This window comes from Phoenix dactylifera, chromosome 11 (assembly GCF_009389715.1).
Source record: "Phoenix dactylifera cultivar Barhee BC4 chromosome 11, palm_55x_up_171113_PBpolish2nd_filt_p, whole genome shotgun sequence".
In the NCBI taxonomy this organism is placed as follows: Eukaryota; Viridiplantae; Streptophyta; class Magnoliopsida; order Arecales; family Arecaceae; genus Phoenix; species Phoenix dactylifera.
The window spans coordinates 10,977,655-11,001,875 of record NC_052402.1 but is presented as its reverse complement, the minus strand read 5'-3'; the positions used below and the strand labels follow the sequence as shown (position 1 = coordinate 11,001,875).

Genomic DNA, 24,221 nt, shown 5'->3' with positions numbered 1-24,221 from the left:
TGCTGCATGATAGCTTTCTAACTTTTTCTCTCTTCCTTCAGGTTTATGAGGAATGGATGAGTGGTGAAGGCTATGTTTCTTTGAATATTTCACCATCCTTCTTTTTCCTCTCGTTCAAGATTTAATTTCTAATAATTTCACTATTTTCTCTCTTTACCATCTAAAAAAGAATCCTTTCAAGGGAAAAGGGAAACCTGAGTGACATATATTTGGCAGTTCTTGTCGTTCTTCCTCTTAGCACTTCAAGTTCATAAACCACCTTTCTCTCATAGAAATCAAAGCCAAAAATTTGAGTGCCAAGAAAGCAAAACTTACTAACATATAGGAAAGAAGCCACAGAAGGAGGAGGAGGAGGAGGAGGAGGAGGAGGACTAATTGCAAATAAACTCTCCGCTTCATCTTTACTTTCAAAGTCTCCAAGAGAAATAAAGAACCATCCTCACTCTCCCATCAACCTCTTCTCCTTCTTTACCGAAAGAAAAAACCTCCTCTCCTTCTCCAACCTATCAAGCAAGCTGGTTAGCGCTCTCATCACATTAACCTGCCTCTGTAGCGCCCCGATGTAGTCTGCCGTCTCCTCGAAGAGCCGGTCCGTCGCCAAGTCCTCCCCGCCAGGGACTATCTTTTGAAGAGCTCTCACCCTCCTCGCTATCTCCATCACCTCATCGTCTCCGGCCTCTTCTCCAACCAAGTCTTGGACCAGGTCTTCCTTCTGGCAGCCGCATGCACTGTCTCCTTTCCTTCGGAGGAGGCGGTCTTCGAGGGCACGACTCCAGTGGCGGCCACGGGAGGACTCGGCAAGGCCCATCTCGGCTGCCATCTTGATCCGCCTTCCCCTCTCGAGGAAGCTGGCATTGGTGGTGGCGGATGTTTTGACGAAGGAGAGGGTTTTGTCGTTGCCTTGGTTCTCCATGGGTGGGGTTGGATTGGTGTTTGTTTGGGTGTGGAAAGAGAAGAGAAAGAGAGAGAGAGCAGTGGGATCGAGCATATATGTTAGAGAAAGGATGAAGGGGTGGAGGGATACATTCCTGCTGGTTTGGAATTCTAGAAAGAAATTAACATTAAAAAAAAAAGGAATTCTAGAAAGAAATGTCAATGTGCCAGCTAGGAGGAGGGGCCCAATGGGAGTTATGCTTCACAATCACAATTGTTCTTTGTTTTTGTGAGTCATGTCTTGGCTAAGCTGATGCTTAGGCATAATAGCCATTGCTTGATTGCTTTTCTTTTTTATTAAACAATTTTACTATTATTAATTTTAAAGACAAGGTCCGCCGATAATTTTGCATTACACGATAATCCTCATCAACCCTAGCAAACCTTCGTGACTCTAATAAGAGCAGGTTATAATGCAAAGTTAGATCTGCTTCATGTATTATATCAGCTAATAGATACAAATTAGAATCGATATATGAAAACGAAGTACAAGGTAATCTTGTGTCTCACTTTCGAACAAGATTTTAACATGATGCGCGACAAATTAATCCATGATTTGTTGGGCAGAGAAGTTTGATATCAAAGGAAGAGAAAACTTTTAGGCTGCAATTATGCACATGGGAGCATGCTACAGGCTGCCTAGGTACACATGTGGACTATATTCTCACATGCACATGCCTGTCTCCTTAGTAGCTGGCAACAGATCATTGCCTTTCTTTATCAATTAATATCCATTGATATAGTTTAAGTCAGAAAGGACAAGTAATGCTTATGTGAGATAAAATTCTGCCATTTGAACATGAATTTGTCAGAAGATTGGATGCAAGCGACCATCAAATTGTAGGGTGTCGACCCAACAATCTTATATAATTATATTATCTAATATTATAATTATTAATATCTATTTATATAATATCTACTCCCAGTGTTGAAGCTCCATACAGCTCATGAAACAATGGGGGTCATGTGATTATCTTGCATACTTAACGCGATAATTTTCATTAAATAATGGCTGACTTTTTTATATAAAAAAAAACTCTTAGCACCTCATCATTAAGGAAGTCATACTTTGCATCTTGATGCAATTATGTTAGGATGCCAATATGTGCCCTAGGATTGAAAATTTAGGAAGTCATACCTTGCTCCAAGGACAAACTCTGTGTATATAAACAGCATGCTTATAATCCTGTAATTTTAGACCCATGGCTTAGCAATACTTTCCATAAAGGTGCTTCAAGAAAATTAAGAATCAATAACTAAACATAATAATCTTAAAAACAAAAGGTTTATTGCTATGTTATCTTACAAAAGACACAGAGAGAGAAAGAGAGTACATAGTTATGTGACAAATAACTCATAGTGGTCACTTTATAATTCCTATAAAGTGAGGAACACAAGGATTAATAGCATTACATCCTACCAGCATCAGGTACCATCTTTTGCCCCACTTTCCGGGCTTCCATCCATCCCTCCATGTGCCTGCCATGACATCCCCCCACATGCTCCCAGTCCGACTGCAAAATAGGATATAGTACGTACAACCCCCATCTCACCCCATGGGAATAGTCCAAGAGAGCCCAAATCTTTTTAGGCCATTTCCATCTACTTCTCTTAAACCCAATGCCAATCCGCTCTCTTTCGTACATAATCCCACAAATAAACCTTATACCATTGTGACAAAATATAGGTTGTTAATTGAAGTGATATTTTTTTGAAAAAAGAAATAGATCTTCATATATTCATTCTGATTTTTACTATAACAAAATATAGGTTGTTAATTGAGGTAATATTTTTAATATAACAATGAGGTATAGGTTTAATTTTTACGAACCCAACTGGACTTGGCCTGATTCAAAGATGATGATATATCTTATATATAATTTACAATTTTACTCTTGCATTTTTTTTTTGGGTACATCGGCAGCTCACACTAGTTATACCTTAAGGATCAATCATCAGTAAAAAGTTTCGAAGGCTAGAAGGGGATTAAGTTTTCTAAACAGGAGGACCTGCTTGAGATCCAGATCCTGTCTGGATCCGTACCTAATCCAACTCAAACCCAGACCCAAACAGCTGCCAAGTGCGAACCCAATTCAGACCTGATTTCCATGCATCCCTAGGAGCATCAAGCAAGCTCCAATCCAAGGCACCAGGGCCCAATCCGAGCCCGACAAACCAAAAGCCAGGGCTGACGGATGGGCTGGCGACGAAAGGGCACATGCCCTCACATGATTTCTCCGCGGACTCCTCGTTTCGCCAGTACCCTCTTTCGTCTCTGGAAGCCCCCACTCCTCGCGTCCCGGCCCAGGCCCCGCGCCCGCTCGGCTCTTTCGGCCGACGATCCTGTAGGCCATGGGGGGCTCCATGTGGCCGGGCCCAGTGTGGCCCCCAGGATCCCGCTCTCTCTCTCTCTGGTCGGTGAATTCCACAATCCCATTACAATTCTTTACGCGACTCATCGCTTCTTTCTTCGTCCCTTCCTGTTCCCTGGATCCAAGGTCTGTTCCTGGCTGAATATATTAACAAATGTTCTTGTTCGGAACGAGGGATGGGTTGGAGTCAGAGACTTGTCTTGATGATAGGCATTTGTCTACGTGCCACTTGTTTTTTTTTTCTTTGTTTAATTGGTGATTATTATGTGATGTTGGAGCTTTTGATGACGTGGGGCTTCCACACAAAAAATGGCTGGGATCCCATGTTGCCATGTTCTTTCGACATGCGCTCGAGTCCTTTCATGCCTATAAGTCTATCTATATATTCGTTAGACAGATGGATTAAGCTATAATAATGGAGAGAGCTCATTAATAGGGCTGAAGGTTCGACTTCCTCTTCGTCTCGCAATGATGTGGTGTTTGGTCGGTAAGTAGGAGGCGTTGGAGTTTTATTTTTTTAAAAAAAAATTTAAATTTTTCTTTCGAGGTATTTCTGAAACATTATGTATTTTCGGAACCATCGCAACCTTTCATTCTTTAAATAGAATCTATTCCTCCAAAATTAATCCTAATCCAATCCAATCTCTTTCTTACTGGTACTCTATCTCTTACATATAGAAAGTTATTTCATTCTTCAACTTTTTGACTTCTATCTTTTCTTCTTTTTTGGACATTTGAAAAAATCGGTCGGATCAAGCTTCCACAGTGATCGTGCTCGTTAAAGAAGGATCGGGCTAAATCGAATTGTTGTACCTTACAGACGAGATCGCCGCAAATCCGCACGTAGGAGGCGAATCACGTTCTTAAACTGTTAGAAATGCTATATCATTATTCCTTTATAATACTTCTATACAATACTGATATAGCATTTCTAACCGGAGGTAGGTGTTTTGTCATTTATTTTGAGGTCAAGATGATAATGTGCCGTTGACAATGATCAATATGCTCGTCATGAGCATGGTTGAGAAAAATTATATGCTCCGGTACTTCGACAGAATAATTTCATCGTTGGATGCTAAACATGTGATACTGCGATCCATAAAGCTTTTGATAGCATGATTCTGACTTGACTTAGTAATGGAGTGTCGAGCGTAATGTTTCAGACAAGACACAATTTACTGGAAAACATTGTCCCTCCGCCACCGTCGCTCTGAAACCATCCATGTGTTGGTACGTTATGGGAGTTGAATGGTGGTATCTTGGAGCAGGCAATCAAAAGATTTCATTACTAGCTTCGTGCCAACAAACAAATTAAAAACTGGTTGGATTACTTGGATGCATCGATAAATATTCCTCCTTCTGTCTGCTCTAATCCCACTTGCAATTTGGTCGGGCAGTCTTATCCTCTGCAAAGCCAAAATTTATTTGTCTTCCACCGAAAGTATTCTTCTCTAAACAAAGCCTTTTTTTTTTTTGGGTACAATTGAACAGGGCGTTTTTAACACAAAAATGAACGACTGCAGTAAGAAGCGGCTCCAGAAGAGCGGATTTGGTTAAATTCAGACAATATCTTTCACCAACGCCACTGCCCGTGCTTGAATAACCCACTGAACTTTGTTGGTTCTTTTCGCTGTTATTTCTAGTGCTACCTTTTCTCTAGTACTCTAAGGCATCGCTTGAAAACTTGGAACTGAGGAGAAAGAATGGAATGGAATGGAAGGAAAAGTTAAAAATTTTGATGTTTGGGAGTTTTTTAGTGGAGAGAAAGAAAAAGAAAAGAAGGGAATAAGAGGAAAAATTTTAGGCTCCAATTCTCTCATTTCTTTTCTCCCATAAGTAGAAGGATTTAGAGAGAAAGAAATTGAAACTTAATAATTTTTTTATAATACCTATTTTACCTTTAAATTAAAGAAGTACCAAATTAAAAGGACATATATATCCTAGGTATCTTTTGTTTTAACCTTTCATATGTCATCTCCATCTCTATATACCCATTTACTGCATCTCTACGGAGCTCTATCTCCACAGTTGCACTTTCAACTGATCTGGTCACTCATGACATGGTCCGACCCGATCACTTGCACCTCTACTCATAAGAATGCCCCTTTTATAATAAGGGTATTTTAGTAAAAGTATTAAAAATGTATGCTTTTTTTTCTCTCCAAACTTCCAAATAAGAGGAAGGAAAGTGCTTTCTCTTCCCTCTTAAAACTTCCAAACAAAAGGAGAGAAAAGCCTATTCTATTCCTTTCTTTTCTTTTCCCTCATTAAAGTTTTTCTTTCTTTTATTTTCTTCCTAAAACTCCCAAACGAAGGGTAAGCTACATGTATTACATCCACCCAGCATCATATTTGGACTACAGTAGGTGCAAGCCAATGACTGTTTCAACCCACGAACTCCCGAAACATTCACAAGTTTGAGAGAGAAATCTAGATTTTAAGATTCACTCCCCTGATAAACTATCCATGTGAGTTTGTTTACAGAAACTCCTACAACTTAATAACGTCTGTATGGATCATGAAATGGATAGAAACACCTTCTAAATTGTAAGTAGAAAAATCTACATGAGCACAGAATATTGTCTAATACTATTTATTTTATTTTATTTTTAAATGAAACTATGAATTGTGTTTGCTTTCTCAAGGTGCAGAACCATGCAATGTTAAGTAAATGTGTCATGTCCAAGGCAGCGATATTTTTCGGATCCGCAAGTTGATTCAATGAAAACGGGCAGGAATTTTGCAATGACAAAGGTGTCTAGGGATCCAGAAAATGGAAAGCTGACGAAACATGAACAATTCATAGTAGCAGGCTTCCTGGCATTTTCAATTCAATACTATCAGATCTTACTTTGTATCACAAAATACACAATCATCAACGATCACAGTTCATTGATCAAAAGGATACTTGAAAAGATGGATACGTTTACCATGGAGTACTTCTTCCCTGACGTGACAGCTATCAACCTTGTAACACTTTCACGTCACTCACCGTTTGCTCAATAAGTTCCACCGGATGTGCCAAAGTATGTTTCCTCGACAAGTCTCACCGGACATGCCAAAAATATTTGTTTTCTCAACAACTTCCGCTAGGTATAACAAAAAAACTCATTTGCCTCCTCTATTTTAGATCGTTGGGAGAGAGACGAATGTGCCAGAAAGTTTGTTGAGGTTTTTTTCTCTCACCAAAATGATAGGAAGAAGGGTGACAAGTCTCGTAGGTTGAGTAGATACACGGGCATACCATCAGCATTGAATTAACTGGAAATAGGATAATGAAAAGATGATAATAAGAGTAATGTGCATCCAGGTATCTTGATCTTTAAAGAATTCGGTACCATCATACTATTCGTTCGGAAGAAGGAAAGAAAGGGTGTGGCCGGATTATGATCGAAGTACTCTACTACATGTCATTCTTGTCGATAAATTAAAGTTCTACTAGAAAACTAAAAACAAGAAACTTAAAGATGAAAGCAACGATAACTTAAAAATAAACATAAATTGGTTCCACCGTTTGACGAAAAAATTTCTCCATGGTTACAATCTGGTACTTATAAGTGGCTTCTCTTAACTGGTAAGATAGATGCCACTACTTATCTTGGATACTTGTTCTTACTATTATATGTCGCACAGTACACTATTGTCATACATGATAAGTATGTTACCCCACCACTCATATTATGAATAGTGGAAAGATAGGTACAACTACTTGGATTTGATAAATCTCCGGGCCAACATGTGCCTCATGACCCGTGATTGTCATGCATGGTAGGTAGTGCTACCACTCTTCTCATTTTTTGAATAGTGCATCTATCCCTCACATGTCCTTAGTGGCCCACCGTTCTTAGATTTCACTCCATTAATCATCTCATTTTAGGCCAATAGCTCTCACCCCTTCGGTCTATACGTTAATTACTTGGCATGTTCCTCATGCATCGGTCTGCACCCTTCGTGTATCGCTTTATATCCTTGTTGTTGATGTTTCAATTTGCACTATGGGTATATTAGCCTTTTGATGGATCATAATCGTCAATCTGGATATGATGTAAATACTCATACAACAGAAACACCTAAACATAGGCTAAAAAGATATGAAATGAACAACTTTTATTCATATAAAAGAAATTATTACATTTTAGCACACTAAATGTCCAGGCTGTGTACAGTAGGTTTTGAACCAGTGATCAAACACCTCGCATGTATAAGTAGTATAGCCTAAATCAATGATTAAATCAATTTTCGGCACTATGGATCTAATGTGTTGCTTTATCATTGCAACCTTTTCTTTCCCAATGGAGTCAAATGGGTGGCTCTACTTCAACCAACCACAATTCTACCCAACCCTTTCAAGATTATATTTCACCATCCCCTCAAGTGAAGAACTGAACTCACACTGAGGGAGGCACTGAAGATTTTGGATTGCCAAGTCGCCCTTTTTTTTAGCTAGATCTTGAGCTCTCTTGATCCCTCCACACTCATTAACCAATTGCATTGCAGTGTCTAATGAACCATCTATGCCGAACTCGGAATTGATGATCTCTCATAACTTTGGCGCTTTTTTTTTTCTGCTTTGACGGGTTCTTCATACAATGCGCATACGAATATATCCAAAAAAATCAAAAAATACAAGCTCGCGGAGTGCTAGTGACAGCTCCCCCTCTCCTGACCGCAGGGCGTATCCTAAGTGATGGGCCGTAAGGCAGCCACCCAGTCAGCCGCCCCGTTGGTCTCTCTGAATACATGCTTGACCTCGAAGACTATACCATCCCTCACCATCATCCTAATGTTCCGGATCAGAGGGTCGTCTCCTGCTATTACAAAAATCACAGGAGCAGCCGGGTTTACTTTCGCCAGGCTTTTACCAGCTGGCTTGTCAAGTTGCTCTGCTGATTGCGTGAAGTCGAGAATGCCATGAGCAACTTGGAACGATAGATTCTTTCCATATTCATACATCTGTTCACAGATGCTGCTGCTGACACCACTAAAAATGGCAGCAGCCTTTGTGCTTGCTGCAATTAAAGATGCGGTCTTGTGGTAGCGCTCAAGAAAATACTCTTCCAGCATAAGGTCACAGTTGAAAAGCCTTGAATCTTGCTTTATTTCACCACTAGCAAAATCCTTGATAACCTGTGACACTATTGTTATGTGAGAAACAAACCATATAATTGAGGATTTGGGAAGAAGAGAGGAGGTTTTTCTGCCTTCAATGTTTTCAATATCTGCAAGGTATCAAGAAGATTGTGCAAACATGAAGTCTCCTGCTAGTACTGCTGCCCTTGTCCCATACAGTTGATGAATCGTTTCCTTCCCTGAAAAGATGGTCTATTAGCTCAAGCAATGAATTTTCTTTACATAATCTAAGAAACTGAACAATTCCAAATTCTATTTCCAAAATATTCTTCTAGCTCTTTTGACAGTGATGACTGCAGTGCCTAAAGTCCAACACAGTTGTCAAAGTATAAAGCAATCCAATTTGTTGCTTTATCCAATTAACATGTAAACCTCCCGTAAAATCAATTAACAATTTGTTGCTTTTGACTTTTTGTGAACCTCAAGCAATACAATGTATAACCAGATGAACTAAACGAAACTATTTGTTTTACTAAGAACATAAAATACACCTAGTTAGAGATATCTGTTTGACTGTACAGTTTGCATTCCTAAATGATTCACAATATCTTATGCAATAGTGCTGTTTCAACACTAAAGAGAAAAGGACCTACTCAAATGCACCAGATATGAATAGGGTAAGAGGGTACATAGTAAAATCCCTTATCGTTACGATTGATCATAAATATGGATAAAGATCGACATATAAGAAGATTATAGAACACAAGAATAAATACTAATACAAAGATACATGCCCACATGTAAGATCAAGGCTATACAAAAAGCACAAAGTTCTTATTATTGAAATAAATATAAGAAGACCGGTTTGCACATGTAAATGTGCAGAAATCTGTATTCAGATGTTGCACAAGCAAGCACAAAAGTTCATGTCAGATCAGCAAACATCAGAAAGAGTTAGCTCAGCAGGTGTGAACTTTGTAATTGCTTTTAAACTAGGGAGTGATTAGTAAAGCATGAGGCAGGTACTAGCTTCATGGCATGAATATGCCCATGCAAAAACAGAGAGGATAAGTGACAGCAAGTGCAACAAGAGATTTCATTATATGACTATGAGCACGCATGCACATTGAGCAATCTAGCAATCAGACAAACATGCGAAGGATTTGTACAACAGTGTCTTAAGCTGGTATGTGAAGTTCTCCAAACCAATGAAAGTTGAGTTTAGTGTGACAGTTATGTTTCATGTAATACAAACTCATATTTGAAAGAATAAACAGGGGATTTCCACTACCGACTAAAAATCCAACATCTCACATTGCTCTTGAACAAGGCACCTAAAAAGCTGCATTACCAAAAAACAAATGAAGTTGCACACATAGAAGTTTGTAAGAGAGGAAGAAAATTTTACTCAATTCCATTATAACAACTGAATCTCAATAACGGTTCAAGAACGACACTTGATTTTCAATACATGAACCCTCAGCATTCCCTAAAAGAACCTTGATATTTTCTTCAATTAGGACCATACCTGAGTTAGACTTGATAATAGAAATATTATGCTAAGGACTTGTTATCCAATAAATTCGCATACTTGTCTTTCACATGATGGAAGGATTAATTGGCCATTATTACTGTAGACAACCCCAGATGCCCATAATTTCTTTTATGGGTCAATAAGGCTTTCTTAGAACAGATGTTCTTGCTTTCAGACTAAAAGATACACCTAGGACCCCAACCACTCTATAGATAGCCCAACAACCTAACCCGAAATAATCAAGGAAAACCCAGTCCAATTCATACCCTACTCAATCCACTCCCCAACCTAAATTGGCCCATCACAAGCATTAGTTAACCTATTTAGAGCCAACCCTAGCATCCTATATAGGGCTTTAAGATACCCTTAACCCATGAATACATAACCTGGTATGACTATATCTGACCATCTTTAACCTATTGCATATTTTATGAAAATATAGAAATAAATATAAATTTTAAGATAATATCCATGTAAATTTGAATTTTGTGAAGGATGTTCGTGCAAAAAATCTAAGAAGAGGGTAGTAGAGGAGGAGACACAGAATACTACTTCTCATGTGCACCTCACGTGTCAAGGATGAAAGAGGCACAATTCTGTGCATTCCGCACTAACTCAGAAGGTGGCATCAACCACCAAGGTGGTAGCCTGGTGGTAAGGGGGTTTGGACTCCATCTGAGTTGTCTGGGTTCGAAATGCGCGGGCATCGATTAAATCAGGGGACCACATGCCCCACGCCTAAATGGCTCTATGTGGATATACTTTCCTTTCATTGATACTGAGGTGGCGCTGGGGTGACGTACTCACACGTGGATGCTCAGTGGAGTTTTCCACGAATTGGGAAAGGCATGCAGAAACTTGCGACCCGCATCGAATATGTCCTTATGTAAGGGGAGTCCAATAAGGACTGCTATGCAGGTGGGGTTATGCCCCTCAAAGGAAAAAAAAAAGAAAAAAAAAAGTGGCATCATGGACATCATATGCATCGCACGTGCAATTTCGTCATACCAATGCGATACGCTGCCCCTGAAGAAACGGATGTCCATCCATGCATATTACTAAAATTAAAAAAAAAAATAAAGATTCATTGCATAATTTTGGTCCATTGAACGTGAACACTTTCACCGGATAAAGAAATATAAAAAAGTTTGTTTCTGTTGACTAAAGAAATATAAAGTTAGTCGCGCTTTCAACATCGCAGCTTCAACTATATAAAGAACTATAAAAAAGTTTGTTTCTGCTGACTAAAGAAATATAAAGTTTGTTTAGCATAAATCCCCCCTGGCTTCTTTCTCTTCTCCCTCGACTTCTCCATCCTCTCTTCCCCAAAACAGAGAAAAAACCATGATCTTTTAACAGACCCAGCGGGGTTTCCATGTCCTATAGATTCTGGAGTGGTCGATTCGAGCTCCGATTCGGTACAGATTCGATCCTTTTCTTTCTTAATTGTTTAAGATTTGGATAAAGATATTTCCATCTCTGATTCGGTTTTCATGGGAAAAAAAAGATAGTTATCGGAGTGCTTATCGATTCGAATTCCATCGTTTAGAAATGGAAGTGGGTTTTCATAGACGGGTGATGGAGAATAGGATTGGGTCGTCTGGAAGGTTGATGGAAGTCGAAAGTGTTTTTTTTTTGGACGAAATATCGTTTATGTTTGCTCCTGTTTATGTGTTTCTATTCGTTGATTCGATTGGTTTTGCGTGTTGTAGATTAATCCGTTATTGTTTCTGTTTGAGAATCATGTAGGAGTTGGCTGATATTTTTGGATGTCAAGGAACGGGAAATCTTGAAATTGAGTTTGGTAAAATTGGTGGTAGATTATAGACGGAGGTGTTTTAAAGTGTTAAATAGATGGAAGGGATGCTTTTGTTAACGCGATCCTTCATAACAGTATTAAAATTCTCTTGTAGGTGATTTTTTTTTCTATCTTCTCCAGCGTTTTGTTTGTATGGAAAAGTACAACATGTGTTTGTGACTTGGCACCGAGCAGGTTGGTTAAGCTCTCAAATAATTATGATAACTTTCTGAGACATAGATGATCTTGGATATTTAGGTAATATATGTACTGGAACAGAAAGGTTTGTGCGAACTAACTTAGTTTTCTTTATATCCTGCAACTTTTGCGTAGAACTTGAAACTATCTGAGATGATCACTGAGGAGAAAGTTTTCTGACTGAAGCACAGAAAAATCAATCAGGGTTAACACCCGATAAGATGGATCACCTTGCAGTGCTTTCTCAGGAGTTGAATGACGGTTCAGATTTCGAAGTTGATGATGTAAGATGTGAAAATCTTACAGAGAATGATGTTAGTGATGAAGAAATTGAACCAGAGGACTTGGCAAAACGGATGTGGAAGGACACAGTCAAGCTTAAGAGAATCAAGGAGCGGAAAAAGCTTGCTGCTCAACAGGCTTCTTCTGAAAAGCTTAAGCCCAAGCAGGCTTCTGAGCAGGCCCGTAGGAAAAAGATGTCCAGAGCGCAAGATGGGATACTTAAGTACATGTTGAAGTTAATGGAGGTGTGTAATGCTCGTGGATTTGTCTATGGCATAATACCTGAAAAGGGAAAGCCGGTAAGTGGTGCTTCAGATAACATAAGGGCATGGTGGAAGGAGAAGGTGAAGTTTGATAAGAATGGACCTGCGGCTATAGCAAAGTATGAGGCAGAGAATTTTGCAGCCCAGAGTGCACACAATAAGGGAAGCAAAAATCAGCACAGCCTTATGGATCTTCAAGATGCTACTTTGGGATCACTTCTGTCATCATTGATTCAACATTGCAACCCACCACAACGTAAATACCCATTAGAGAAGGGTGTTCCACCCCCTTGGTGGCCTTCAGGAAATGAGGACTGGTGGGTTGATTTGGCATTACCAAAAGGTCAAGCCCCCCCTTATAAGAAACCTCATGATCTAAAGAAGGTGTGGAAGGTTGGAGTACTGACTGGCGTGATTAAACACATGTCCCCAAACATCGGAAAAATCAAAAATCATGTCCGGAAATCAAAGTGCTTGCAGGATAAGATGAGTGGCAAAGAGAGCTCTATTTGGTTAGGAGTGTTAAATAGAGAGGAAATGATTGTTCATCAGCTCAGCAGTGACAATGGAATGTCTGTTGTAACTCATCATAGTGGTTGTGGGGAGAGAAGGGAGGATTCAAATAGCAGTAGTAACGAATATGATGTTGATGGTTTTGAAAATGCCCGTGGCTCTGTATCATCTAAGGATGATGGGAGAAATCTGCAAGTGAATTCTCAAACTTGTGGAGATAATACCACATCATCGGAAAGGGAAAATTGCCCAGTTGAAAATGGCAACCGACCTGTTCAAGGTATGGAGCAAGTAGGTGAGCAACCAAAGAGAAAAAGGCCTCGAGTAAGTTCAGCAATTGTTGATCAGCGAGCAACAATGACTCTGAATGAACACCTACCAGAGGAATCAATAAATGCTATTCCGGATATGAATTGCACAGACTTGCCTATTACTGGTCATCATATGCCAAATCTTAACCAAGAGGATTGCACAAATCCAGCTTCAAAACAGTATGATGATCCTAGAAACCAGTACCTTCTCCCTGAACTTGGAATTAACAATTTAGGAGTCATCCCTTCTGTTAATGTCACTGCACAAAGCGTGCATGTTGATGACCAGCCCTTACCATATCCGGGTGTAGAGCATACTGAGTTACAATTTGGGACCAATTTTGGGTCAGGAACCAATTTCCAATTTTTCTCCTCATCAATGGAATATGTGGTTTCTCGGGATAAACATCAATTCACCGATCATCAAGTAAGACCTGAGACTACTGGAGTTCCTATTAACAGTAATGTCGATGGCCAGGCACTAAACAGAAATTCAGATGCAGCTGCTGGAGGAATGCATACATTTGTAGATGAACCCTTCTACAGTGAGCCTGATAAGTTTGTTGGCAATTCTTTTGATGGACTGCCATCAGATTACATTGGGATCAACAGTCCAATTTTTGACATTGATGAGCTTCTGCGAGACGATGATATAATGGAGTACTTGGGAACATAAGTGAGTAAAAGATTTTATTATGTCATTTGTTCTTAATGCTCACATTCTTAGTTACTTTGGTCCTTTTATTCTCTCTCTTGTAATCTGTTTTGTATTGTAGGAAAAGGTGTTAAACGCCTTTCTCTTAGTTGCTTTATCCAACTCCCCATTCATATTGGCATGGTGTAATTCAACCACCAAGTCATAATTATATTGAGGAAGAGAAAGAATGATTGTTTCAAGAATTATGGTATTAACTATCTTGTGACATGAGTAGCTATTAAAGGCTTCTTCTTCTTCTTCTTCACCCTCCTTTGCATAAAACAAATCATAAAGAATCCATATAATGGTACTACCATGCTATACTTCGGCGGAGTCATAGTTAGGAATACATTATTTTTTAATTATCCTTTTGATCTTAGATTTTTATTTTTTCTGAATGAAGTACTGGAATGATTAGACACTGGGACATAGCATTCTGATTAATGGAACTAATTAAACTCCAAAATGGATGTGTCAGTTTAGCTCCCTACTAATTTGTCATGATGATTGAGCTTTGTCTCAACCATTGAGGTCAGCATTACAAATTGTTATTTACCGATCATTACAAATGACAGTTGCATCCAATTTCACTACAACTTTTCTTATTAAAACCATTAGCTAGATGAGTTAGTGTCATCAAGTTGTCTATTGCTTAAGATGATACTGATTTCATAAAAATAAATGTTTTTCTACTCTTACAACATTGCTAATCTTGCAAAATAAAGCTTTGATTGGTGTCAAATATCCAGGAGACAAGGGAGAACTACAATAAGTCAAGGTTGTCAGGGTGACCAGGCAGTCTCTAGTCAGCAAAGGCCCTAATTGCCTAGGTGCCTATAGTGGAATGCCAAGTGACTAAGGCAATACATTTGACGAGGGAAAAAAATACACAAAGAACTAAAAAATACATATATCTATTTTATTTTTCAGATCATACATATGAAGAGTTAAAATTGATTAAAACCGTAACATGATTTCATCATATATTGATTGACCAAGCCAAATATAAGTTTGTAGGTGATAGCAAAAGCAAATTGCTAAAGTTAAGTCATAACAAATTCAAATTTGACAATTCTAAATTATAAAGGTTAGAAATCTTGTTTGAAACCCCATATTGCATTGCGAAAAGAAATGAATACTAGTGAGGAGAATATAGAACAAATGAAAGAACAGAGAACAAACAAAATAGACAAAAATGGAGTTGAGAAAGATTACAAGGAAAGAGGAAGAAAAAGAGGAAAAAAAGGAAGGATGTTTCAATGAGAAGAGCAAGAAATAGAATACATGAGAAGAGAGGAGGAAGAAAAAGGAAAAAAGTAGGGAAAGAAAGAGAGACTTTGGGAGAATTTGGGTTGTCAAAAAACTGTCAACAGCCTATTGGAGGGTGGTTTGTTAGTTGAACGGTAGCCTCTAGTTGGTGGCGCAAAAGTGGATAAGTAGATGACAACTGGTTGAGAGCTACTCACTTGCCCTAAGGCATAAATTGGTGCATGGGGAGCTAGGCTTCATGAAGGTGACACTCTGTGGTTGGGATAATCATCGATGGCTATGATTTTAGTTATTTTAATTGCAAGCAATGTGTGTCCGGGACCTTGGACGGGGTACCCCAAACCATGACTACCTTTTGATTAGACGATGCTTGTATGGCAGGCTGAGCTGGTAATGCCCAAACTACCTATCCACCCAACCCCTAGCTTTAATGATTTTTCTCAAGCGGTCGAATTACTTCTTTCACAGGGACTCCTGTCAGACCTGTACGAGTACCTAGTACACAATCTTAATCATCGCAACACCTCCCTAGTTGTCAAGCCAAGCCCAAATTTTAGTCTCATTCATTTACCACTTGTAATGAAGTTCTTCCCAGTTCCTTGAGATACGCAAGCTGATGAATTAAATATTCTCTTCGCTGTTGTCCCAAGTTCACATGTGACAGTAGCCAAATTAGCCTCTCTTATTAGTTTTAAAATAGCTATTAGCATCCTTCAGCTCATGGTGATAGGCTGTTTTGTTTGGTGCTTGTTCAAGTTCTTGTTTTCTTATCCAGATATGTTGCTTAACTGTAAGCTTAGTAAAGATGATTAAAGAGGTATTGAAGTCTATTGAGTTATTTCTCTAACCATGTTAATGGAGAGTGTTTGATGGGAGAAACATGATAGACAATAATTTGATGGATCGGAATTTTGAGCTGCATACTTTTTTCAAAAAATATATTTCACATATTAGACTTGGTTAAGGGGGAACTTGCAGCGCATTTAGAATGTCCTTGAAGATGTATAGATAGAATGAAGCAAATACTTCTATTTAATGTTTGACACACTGTGATTACAAATTTATGGTGAATCCTGGCTATGGTCATTGGAGTGGTGATTTAAAAGATCCATATTAAATGAAGGTGCTAGCATGGAATTGTAGGGGGGCGGCCAAACCATCCTTTTCCTCCTCATTCAAAAGGTTAGTTCAGCTTCATAGTCCCGAAATTTGCCTTCTCTGTGAAACACGGGTGTCCGGAGATGGTTTACGTCGTGTGCAGCGGCGGTTGGCCGGTGATTGGGAAACCTTTGCAGTGGAGTCTCGGGGTCTATCGGGAGGCATCTTGTTGTTGTGGAAGCGAGGTATGGCTTCTGTGGATGTATTTTGCAATTGCTCTCAGCAGGTGGTGATGGTCATCTCGGAACCAAACGAACCCCCGTGGGTGCTATGTGGGGTTTATGCTAGTACCGATTACCGGGCAAGAAGAATACTCTGGGGGGAGCTGACGAGTCTGCTGTCCCAGGGGGTTCCGACTATGGTAGTAGGTGATTTTAACTGTATCTTATGCCCAGATGAGAAAAGAGGAGGTAGAGCCTATTCTGACTCGGTGGATAGGAGGGAGTTTCGGGAGTTTATGGGGAGAAATAGGCTGGTGGACCTTGGTTTTTCTGGACCCCGTTTCACTTGGTGCAACAATCAACTTGGGCAAGCTAGAGTGTGGGAGCGGATTGATAGGGCCATTGCATCAGCGGACTGGATCCAGCGATTCCCAGCATACCAGGTCAGTCATCTAGCTCGGATTGCTTCTGATCACTGCCCTCTCTTGATATCTACAGTTTCGGGATCCGTCCACCATAGCCCCTTTCGCTTCGAGAAGCTGTGGTTGTCATATCCCCAGTCTTGGGATGTAGTCAGGGAGGCGTGGAGTGCGTCAGTTCGGGGTGATGCTATGCAGAGGGTGTCTCGCAGGTTGGAGCTCACCAAACGGTGTCTTCGTCGATGGAACCGAGAGGTCGTCGGCAATGTTTTTCGGAGGATAGAGGAGGTGGAGGCAGTGATACTGGATGCCCAGGGGCGGGAGGACCGAGGAGAGGAGCTTACGGAGGCCGATATGGCGGACCTGCGGCGATCACTAGCCTCCCACCATTCCTTGTTGCGCCAGCAGGAGATTTTTTGGAGACAGAAATCTAGAATCCAGTGGGTCAAGGACGGCGACCGGAATACCACCTTTTTCCACCGATCGACAGTGATCAGAAGGCAGAGGAATATGATCCGATCCTTGAAGGTTGGGGTGGGCCACCGAGTGGAGGAGGATTCGGCAGTTAGACATGCACTATTCGAGTTTTTCAGGTCCAGGTGGACGGATGATGGTGGTGTATATGAGACGGGGTTGCTCCCCCAGTCGGAGACTACAGTAGGGGAGGCAGAGAATGCAGCATTGGTTCGGCCAGTGGCAGAGATAGAGGTGCAGGAGGCGGTTTGGAGTCTTGCAGAGGATAAGGCCCCCGGGCCGGATGGCTTTCCACCCTTCTTCTTTCGCAGATATTGGTGCATTATTCGGAGGGCAGTGGTGGAGGCAGTGCAGCTTTACTTCAGCCGAGCGAGGATGGCAGATGATTGGAAGGCTACATTCATCACATTGATACCGAAGCGTCTGGACGCTTCGGAGCCGAGTCACTACAGACCGATTAGTTTGTGCACTACCTTGTACAAGGTGGTGGCGAGAATCATGGTGGGGAGAATGAAGCATTTGATGCCTACGATCATCAGTCAGGAGCAGGGAGCCTTTGTGGGGGGAGGAGTATTTCGGATAGCATTTTGCTTGCTCAGGAGATGATGGAGGATCTGCAGCGAGCTCCGAGGAGACGATGTTTGATGGCAGTGAAACTAGATATGAAGCGAGCCTATGACCGGATCCGGTGGGACTTTCTACGACGGGCATTACAGAGCTTTGGTTTCCACCAGACGTGGATTGACTGGATCCTAGGATGCGTGCAGGGGCCTAGCTTCTCCATTTTGATCAATGGCACGCCATCGCCCTTCTTCCGTGCCACTATGGGTCTTCGCCAGGGATGTCCTCTATCCCCGTTTTTATTTATCATTTGCTCTGATGTGCTTTCTCGTGCTTTGCATGCTGCTTGTGGGAACCGGGAGCTGGTACCTTATAGTCCAGCCCCGGGTGCCCGACCTATTTCTCATTTGTTATTCGCAGACGACTGCCTTTTACTCGCTAGAGCGGGGGCGGCGGATGCCAGAGCCCTTCAGGGAGTGCTGACAGAGTATTGTGCCATGTCCGGACAGAGGGTCAATTTACAAAAGTCCGCTATCTTCTTCAATCCCAGCACTGAGGGGAAGGTGCGACGGGAGATCAGGATGATTCTGGGGATGCAGGAGCAGATAGGGACCCTGGTCTACCTAGGGGTCCCCATCACAGGGAGGAGACTACGGGTGGCAGAGTGCTCTATCTTATTGGAGAGGGTGCGGAGCAGACTAGAGGGGTGGCGGGCATCGTCGCTTTCTATGATGGGGAGATTGACATTGATTAGGTCAGTTCTATGCTCTATGCCTATTTATCTGATGGCACACACAGCGGTGCCGAAGACCGTGTTGGAGAGGATAGAGCGGCTTATGCGGAGTTTTCTTTGGGGCTCCTATTGGGGGGCACGGGATACACCTGCTAGCTTGGGAGAGAGTGTGCCAGCCACTGCGTGAGGGTGGGCTGGGAGTGCAGTCACTATTAGTACGATGCGAGGCTCTTTTGGCACGGAGGGCGGTACAGTTTATCTTGGAGCCGCACGGTCATTGGAGCCAGGTCATGATTGCCAGGTATGGCCGAGCGGGACCCGAGGGGCTGGTGATAGCTCCTCGGAGGAGATCCTTCATGTGGCGAGAGATCGGAAGGTATGTGCCTATGGCTCTGGCGCATACGAGGTGGCTGATCGGTGACGGACAGAGCATCGACGTGTTGGAGGACCCATGGGTGGATGCACTTCCTTTCAGACTATGGCCGACGACGATCAGTGTTGAGGCGGGGGCAGGACTTCGGGTTTCTGACTTGCTCAGGCCGGGGGAGGCGGTGTGGGATGGCGATAGGCTGGGCCAGTTGTTTGGGGAGCATCTTGCGGAGCGGGTACGGGCGATCCCCCTTCCGGGATTCGCAGGCCCAGATGTCAGAGTTTGGAGCACTACCTGTCGAGCCAGTGTTGGGATTGGCGAGGTTTCCCGGGTTCTTCAGCTGGGTTTACAGCCGGGCCTAGACTGTGGTTGGGTGTGGAGGTTTGGACTACACCAGAGGGTTGCTCTTTTCCTCTGGAAGGTGGCCTGGGAGCGGTTGCCGACATGCTCAGTTTTGAGTAGACGTGGTATGAGCCTGTCTCCCTTATGTCTGGATTGCGGGGTGGCCGAGTCGGTGGATCATGTACTATTTCACTGTGTGAGGGCGAGAGGTGTCTGGAGTTTGACTGGAGGACACCTGGAGTGGGAGGGTTATCTTCCTGGAGGTAGTTCGGCAGTGGGCCGGTGTTCCCCAGATGCGGAGATCAGCTATCAGGGCGTCCTGTACAGCATATCAGATATGGCTGGCCAGGAACGCCCGGGTGTTTGGGGAGCGGCGGCTATCCCAGCGATTTGTGATGGAGCGGGCCTGTGCCCAAGCTGATGAGATTATCCATGTAGAGTCTGCTCATAGACCTATGATAGCTCGGGACACCTGGGGCTCCCACATTGCTTCGGCAGCTCCGCATAGGGTATTCTTTACCTGGGAGCCCCCACCCCCGAGTTTCCTCAAGGTCAATTTTGATGGCTCTGTCTTGGACGGTGGCAGGAGGGGAGGGGCCGAATTTATTGTCAGGGGCCCCGGCTCTGATGTGTTGGCAGCAGGGGGCTATCAGGTTTTTGACACTTCGGTTCCAGGGGCAGAGCTGCGAGCGGCCTGGATGGGTCTGTCCTACGCGTGGCGGGTGCTCCACGCGAGCTCGATTCTTCTCGAGGGTGACTCAGCTACGGTGATCAGCTGGATCCGTAGGGGACCGAGCAGTCATGGCGGTGCCCACCCCTTACTTCGTGACATTTAGATGATGGCGAGGGAGGGTGTCACATTACAGGCTAGGCATGTGTATCGGGAGGCCAATGGGGCGGCCGACTGGGTGGCTGCGTATGTAGCGTGCCACTCAGGAGGTACCTTATGGGCCGGGAAGAGAGAGATGCCCGGAGCACTTCCGGACCTTTTGTATTCAGACTCTATAGGGTGTATTCGTACCCGCTATGTATGAATCGCCCGCTTTAGCAAAAAAAAAAAAAAAGATCCATATTTGGCTAAGAAGCTTTAGTTGCAGGAAGTTGGCTTCTTGATTGCACCATCACACTTCACAGCACAACCATCTCTAGACATTACTTTAGTAGCTCAGAATGGTTGGGAGATTGATTTAGAGAAGAAAGAAAGCAACAATTCTGATTAGTTGTTTGAGTTTGCATGCTGGAAAAAAAAATAGAAGGAAAAGGAAATTAACTAATTCAAATGGGTCTATCTTCTTCTGGCCTGGCTTCTTATTAGATGGACACAAAAGGCTTCAGAGCGGCAGCTTAAGGAACTGTAAAACTGAAGATTATGCACTCTTTTTTTTTCCATCCATTTTTGTAAAATAGTTCTTGGTTCCTGAAGTTATAATTCTCAAGGATAACCACAGCCTATGCAGATTTTTTGATTTTTTTTTAGAGATCACGTAACCAGTAGGTTGCCCTTTTAATAACCATTTGGTCAATGTTGGTGGCAGTCTGTCTTCAAAGTGTAAGGTTTTTCTAGGATAAATAGAGCTTGTCTCTCTTCGTCAATGTTGAGGGTATCTGGTCTCTTGAGAATGTTCTATGCTTTGTTTGCTTCATTTAAGGCAAGCTAGTTACAGGTAAGTGTCCTATCAGTCTGCAACCAAGTGGTGTTGGCGATCTTCCTTCTAATTTTCTCTTGCAAATGCTCCTTGATATACTCAATCTAGTAATGCTCTTTTGGCTGTTGCCAGCAAGTTCACATTTACCTGCAATTAAGATGGCCTTACAACTCCTTGTTTTAACATATTTATCAACAAAATATCTCTTGTGATTGCTCTTTTGCTTAGAGGTAGTGAATGTTGTTTTGTTCTGAACCATATTGGAGGGAACAGCTTTCTTACTAGTGTCTTTGATGGGAGAATGATGGTAGAGAATCACTTCTGGGAAGAATATAAAAGTCAATACTGTGGGATGGATTGGATGTTAAAAGATGTACGGTTCTTCTGGGATAATTGCAGATATTAAATTTGGTGAAACAGAAACTTGCAGCCTGTTCCGGATGCCCATGAAGATGTCTTTGTCAGTAAAAATAAGGCCTTGTGAAGAAAATTAATTCTACCCTAAGTCGTGCAGACTGTCAGTACGTTCTGCAGATTGTGAGCACATTGTTTTATCTGAGCTCAAGCTGTCAAAATTTGAGTACTGATTTAGAAGATGTATTCCTTGGGGAGTAAAAAAATCTTTCAATTATGTGATGCTTAAATACCTAGGAGTTGTTCTAAGGCATACTCAAAAAGTAGGTTTTTATGCACCCCAATATCATTGCGACTCCTCTCTAGATGCTGGTTTCAGATGATCAGTCTGGTTGTGATTTGTGAAATTGATTTAGAAAGTCTGACCATCTGAGTGGTCCTCTGGGACTGCACCTGTGAAATATCTCCAGAAGAGATTGAAGAGATGGATTCGAGCTCACTTGTATAACGTGTTAATTGGTAGGTAACAGGTCATGAAGGTATGGTTGGAAAAGGTAAATGAACCTTATGTGATCATGATGAGGTAACATACTTGACAAATGTTTCTCATCTCCTGAGAGTATACTTGGTTTTACTATTATTCCTGAGCCTTGTAAAGTACTTCAAAATTTTAGAGCCCTAGGAACTGGACTTTGTTTGATCATGATTGTATGATGATAATCTGGTTTTGGTTTCAGGTCTGCAATGTATTTGCACAACGTGATTGATGAAGATAAGAGGCATTGCCCGTTGGCCACATTGCTGTGGGCCCTGGAGATCCATCCTATTGGGGTCTGGTCTCCAATTTTGACTTATGTGGGAAGGCTAGAGCCAACTTGTAGACCTCCGGAGGAACATATGCTTGTTTTCTAAATGCAAACAACTTTAGTGGGATACAACTGAGACTTGTGGGCAAGCCAACTCAACTGATGATACTCAGATGACTAGCTATGAAAGGGAAGTTGGGCAGGTTGGTATGGTAAAACCATATCTTTTATTCTATTCCTTACATCAACTAGCCAAACTAGCCTCCTGTTCCATGCATCTAAGGCAGGTCACCAAGGTTGGACAGACCCCTGCCGAGCCAGAATAAAGAGTTGACTGCTTGTGAAACAATCTGATTCAATGGGTGATGTCTTGGTCCTAATTTGGACCCATATGCTATTGGTATGGGTTGGACAAAATCTGACTGCAACTGGATGAAACATGGTTTGAATGTGTTTAAGTGCAACTGATTTCATGTTTTATTTCTTGATTGCTCTACAGTTCAATGGTGTTAAGACATTGAAGAATTTATAGCTTTACTGTTGATTATTTATGTACAGCTGAAAATTAAATCAGGTTAACCCGACCCCCGTCCTATCCATCAGGGACTTGGGTGAGGTTAGGTTTGGTTGGCAGCCTGACAAAATTAGTATATAATTGTCAATTGCTCATACAAGACATCACCTGTAAATGATAACTGTGGACAGTAATTTATATACAGCATCTTAGACTTTCAGTCAGGACATGTAATTCTGTGTGCTGGTTTAAATCATCTTGTTCCTAATATCTCAGTCAATCATTGTCTTTCTTTACAGAAATTTCAGTTGAATTGTCCTCCTTGGAACTGCTCCAGTTCCCTTGGGATTAGACCTGTTGTAACCAGTCCTTTGTTGCCCTCGAACCAAAGTTTACTTAAGCTAACCAACTCTTAGTCGCTCTTTGTTGAAGGATACGGAATAGGGTTTGGTTTAAGTAGCTTCACAAGTATGATTGAGGCTGCACAAATTTATGACCTAACCAAAGCATCCAAGTCCAGCTACCACTGTTAAATTTGATTTATTCAAAAAAAAAGGGTAAATTCGATCAAAATCCAAGAAAGTGTTCCTAGGGCATTTTTGTTGTATTATGATGTACATGGCGGCCTACTACCACAGTGGCGGTTATGCGACATTAGGTATTTTGGTGTTATGTAACGGTGCAAGCCTGTTTCGCTATTTTTTTCATATGTGGTACTGAGAGCAAATTTTGGTAGTAAAGTTGCTTCATTATGATCTGAATATCACAGATTAGATGTATGAAAACAGTCTCTTTAGATGAAGTAAGGTCGCGCACATCTGATCTATCCTAGATATGCAGCGGTGATGGATATTCTTTTAATTTATATGCGGTATATGGTTTTAAAATGGCTTCAGGCAAACATTCCATGCAATGTTAAATTCATCTGACATGATATTTTGAGAGATAATAACCTATAAATTAACCTTTCCAATCTCATGACGTTATGAATTTCATGTACAGATATATGTACATTAGAAGAGATTCAATGAATAACATCAACATAAGCTAAAATTTCTCACGTACAAGAAACATTTCGGGCACAGAGACTCATTAGTTCCGTATGGAGTAGCTTGGACTTTTGGAGCCATATGTATAGATAGGTATATCAATTCCATTGCTAAGATCTTGCTAAAGTGAGTGCAGGCATATTTCATGAACTGTCATCGAGTAGTTTCTAAGTTCTACCTTCTATCAGGCTTAAAACTACAACTAAGCAGTTAGTCCCGGCCCATCATGCAACGCGATCGTCCATCAGATTTATATCCAACGGTCACAAGCCCCGGTATCCCCAATCGCAGCTCTTCTTCGAATAGAAGCCCGACCCTATTCTGGGGACAGATGACATCGCAAGTATTTATATCATTCGACGTCTTATACATACCAAAATTTAATAAAAACGCA

At 41.7% G+C, this 24,221-nt stretch overlaps 2 protein-coding genes and 1 pseudogene across 3 annotated transcripts; 1 reads left to right on the top strand and 2 right to left on the bottom strand.

Annotated features, from left to right (window-relative positions):
- Nucleotides 1-213: 213 nt before the first annotated feature.
- On the bottom strand, nt 214-1,023 carry LOC103713240 (transcription factor IBH1-like). Its single transcript, XM_008800102.4, has one exon. It carries the CDS (start codon nt 986-988, stop codon nt 440-442), a length of 549 nt encoding a protein of 182 aa, XP_008798324.3. The 5' UTR covers nt 989-1,023; the 3' UTR covers nt 214-439.
- A 6,615-nt stretch (nt 1,024-7,638) lies between these two features.
- Nucleotides 7,639-9,901, bottom strand: LOC103713259 (annotated as a pseudogene).
- A 1,231-nt stretch (nt 9,902-11,132) lies between these two features.
- On the top strand, nt 11,133-22,744 carry LOC103713241 (ETHYLENE INSENSITIVE 3-like 3 protein). Of its 2 annotated transcripts, XM_008800103.3 has the most exons (4): nt 11,134-11,327; nt 11,823-11,902; nt 12,041-13,950; nt 22,196-22,744. In XM_008800103.3, exon 3 carries the CDS (start codon nt 12,127-12,129, stop codon nt 13,948-13,950), a length of 1,824 nt encoding a protein of 607 aa, XP_008798325.2. In that variant the 5' UTR covers nt 11,134-11,327; nt 11,823-11,902; nt 12,041-12,126; the 3' UTR covers nt 22,196-22,744. The 2 variants fall into 2 exon arrangements, with proteins under 2 accessions (XP_008798326.2, XP_008798325.2); XM_008800104.4 differs by lacking the exon at nt 11,823-11,902 and having other exon boundaries at nt 11,133-11,327.
- Nucleotides 22,745-24,221: the final 1,477 nt, after the last annotated feature.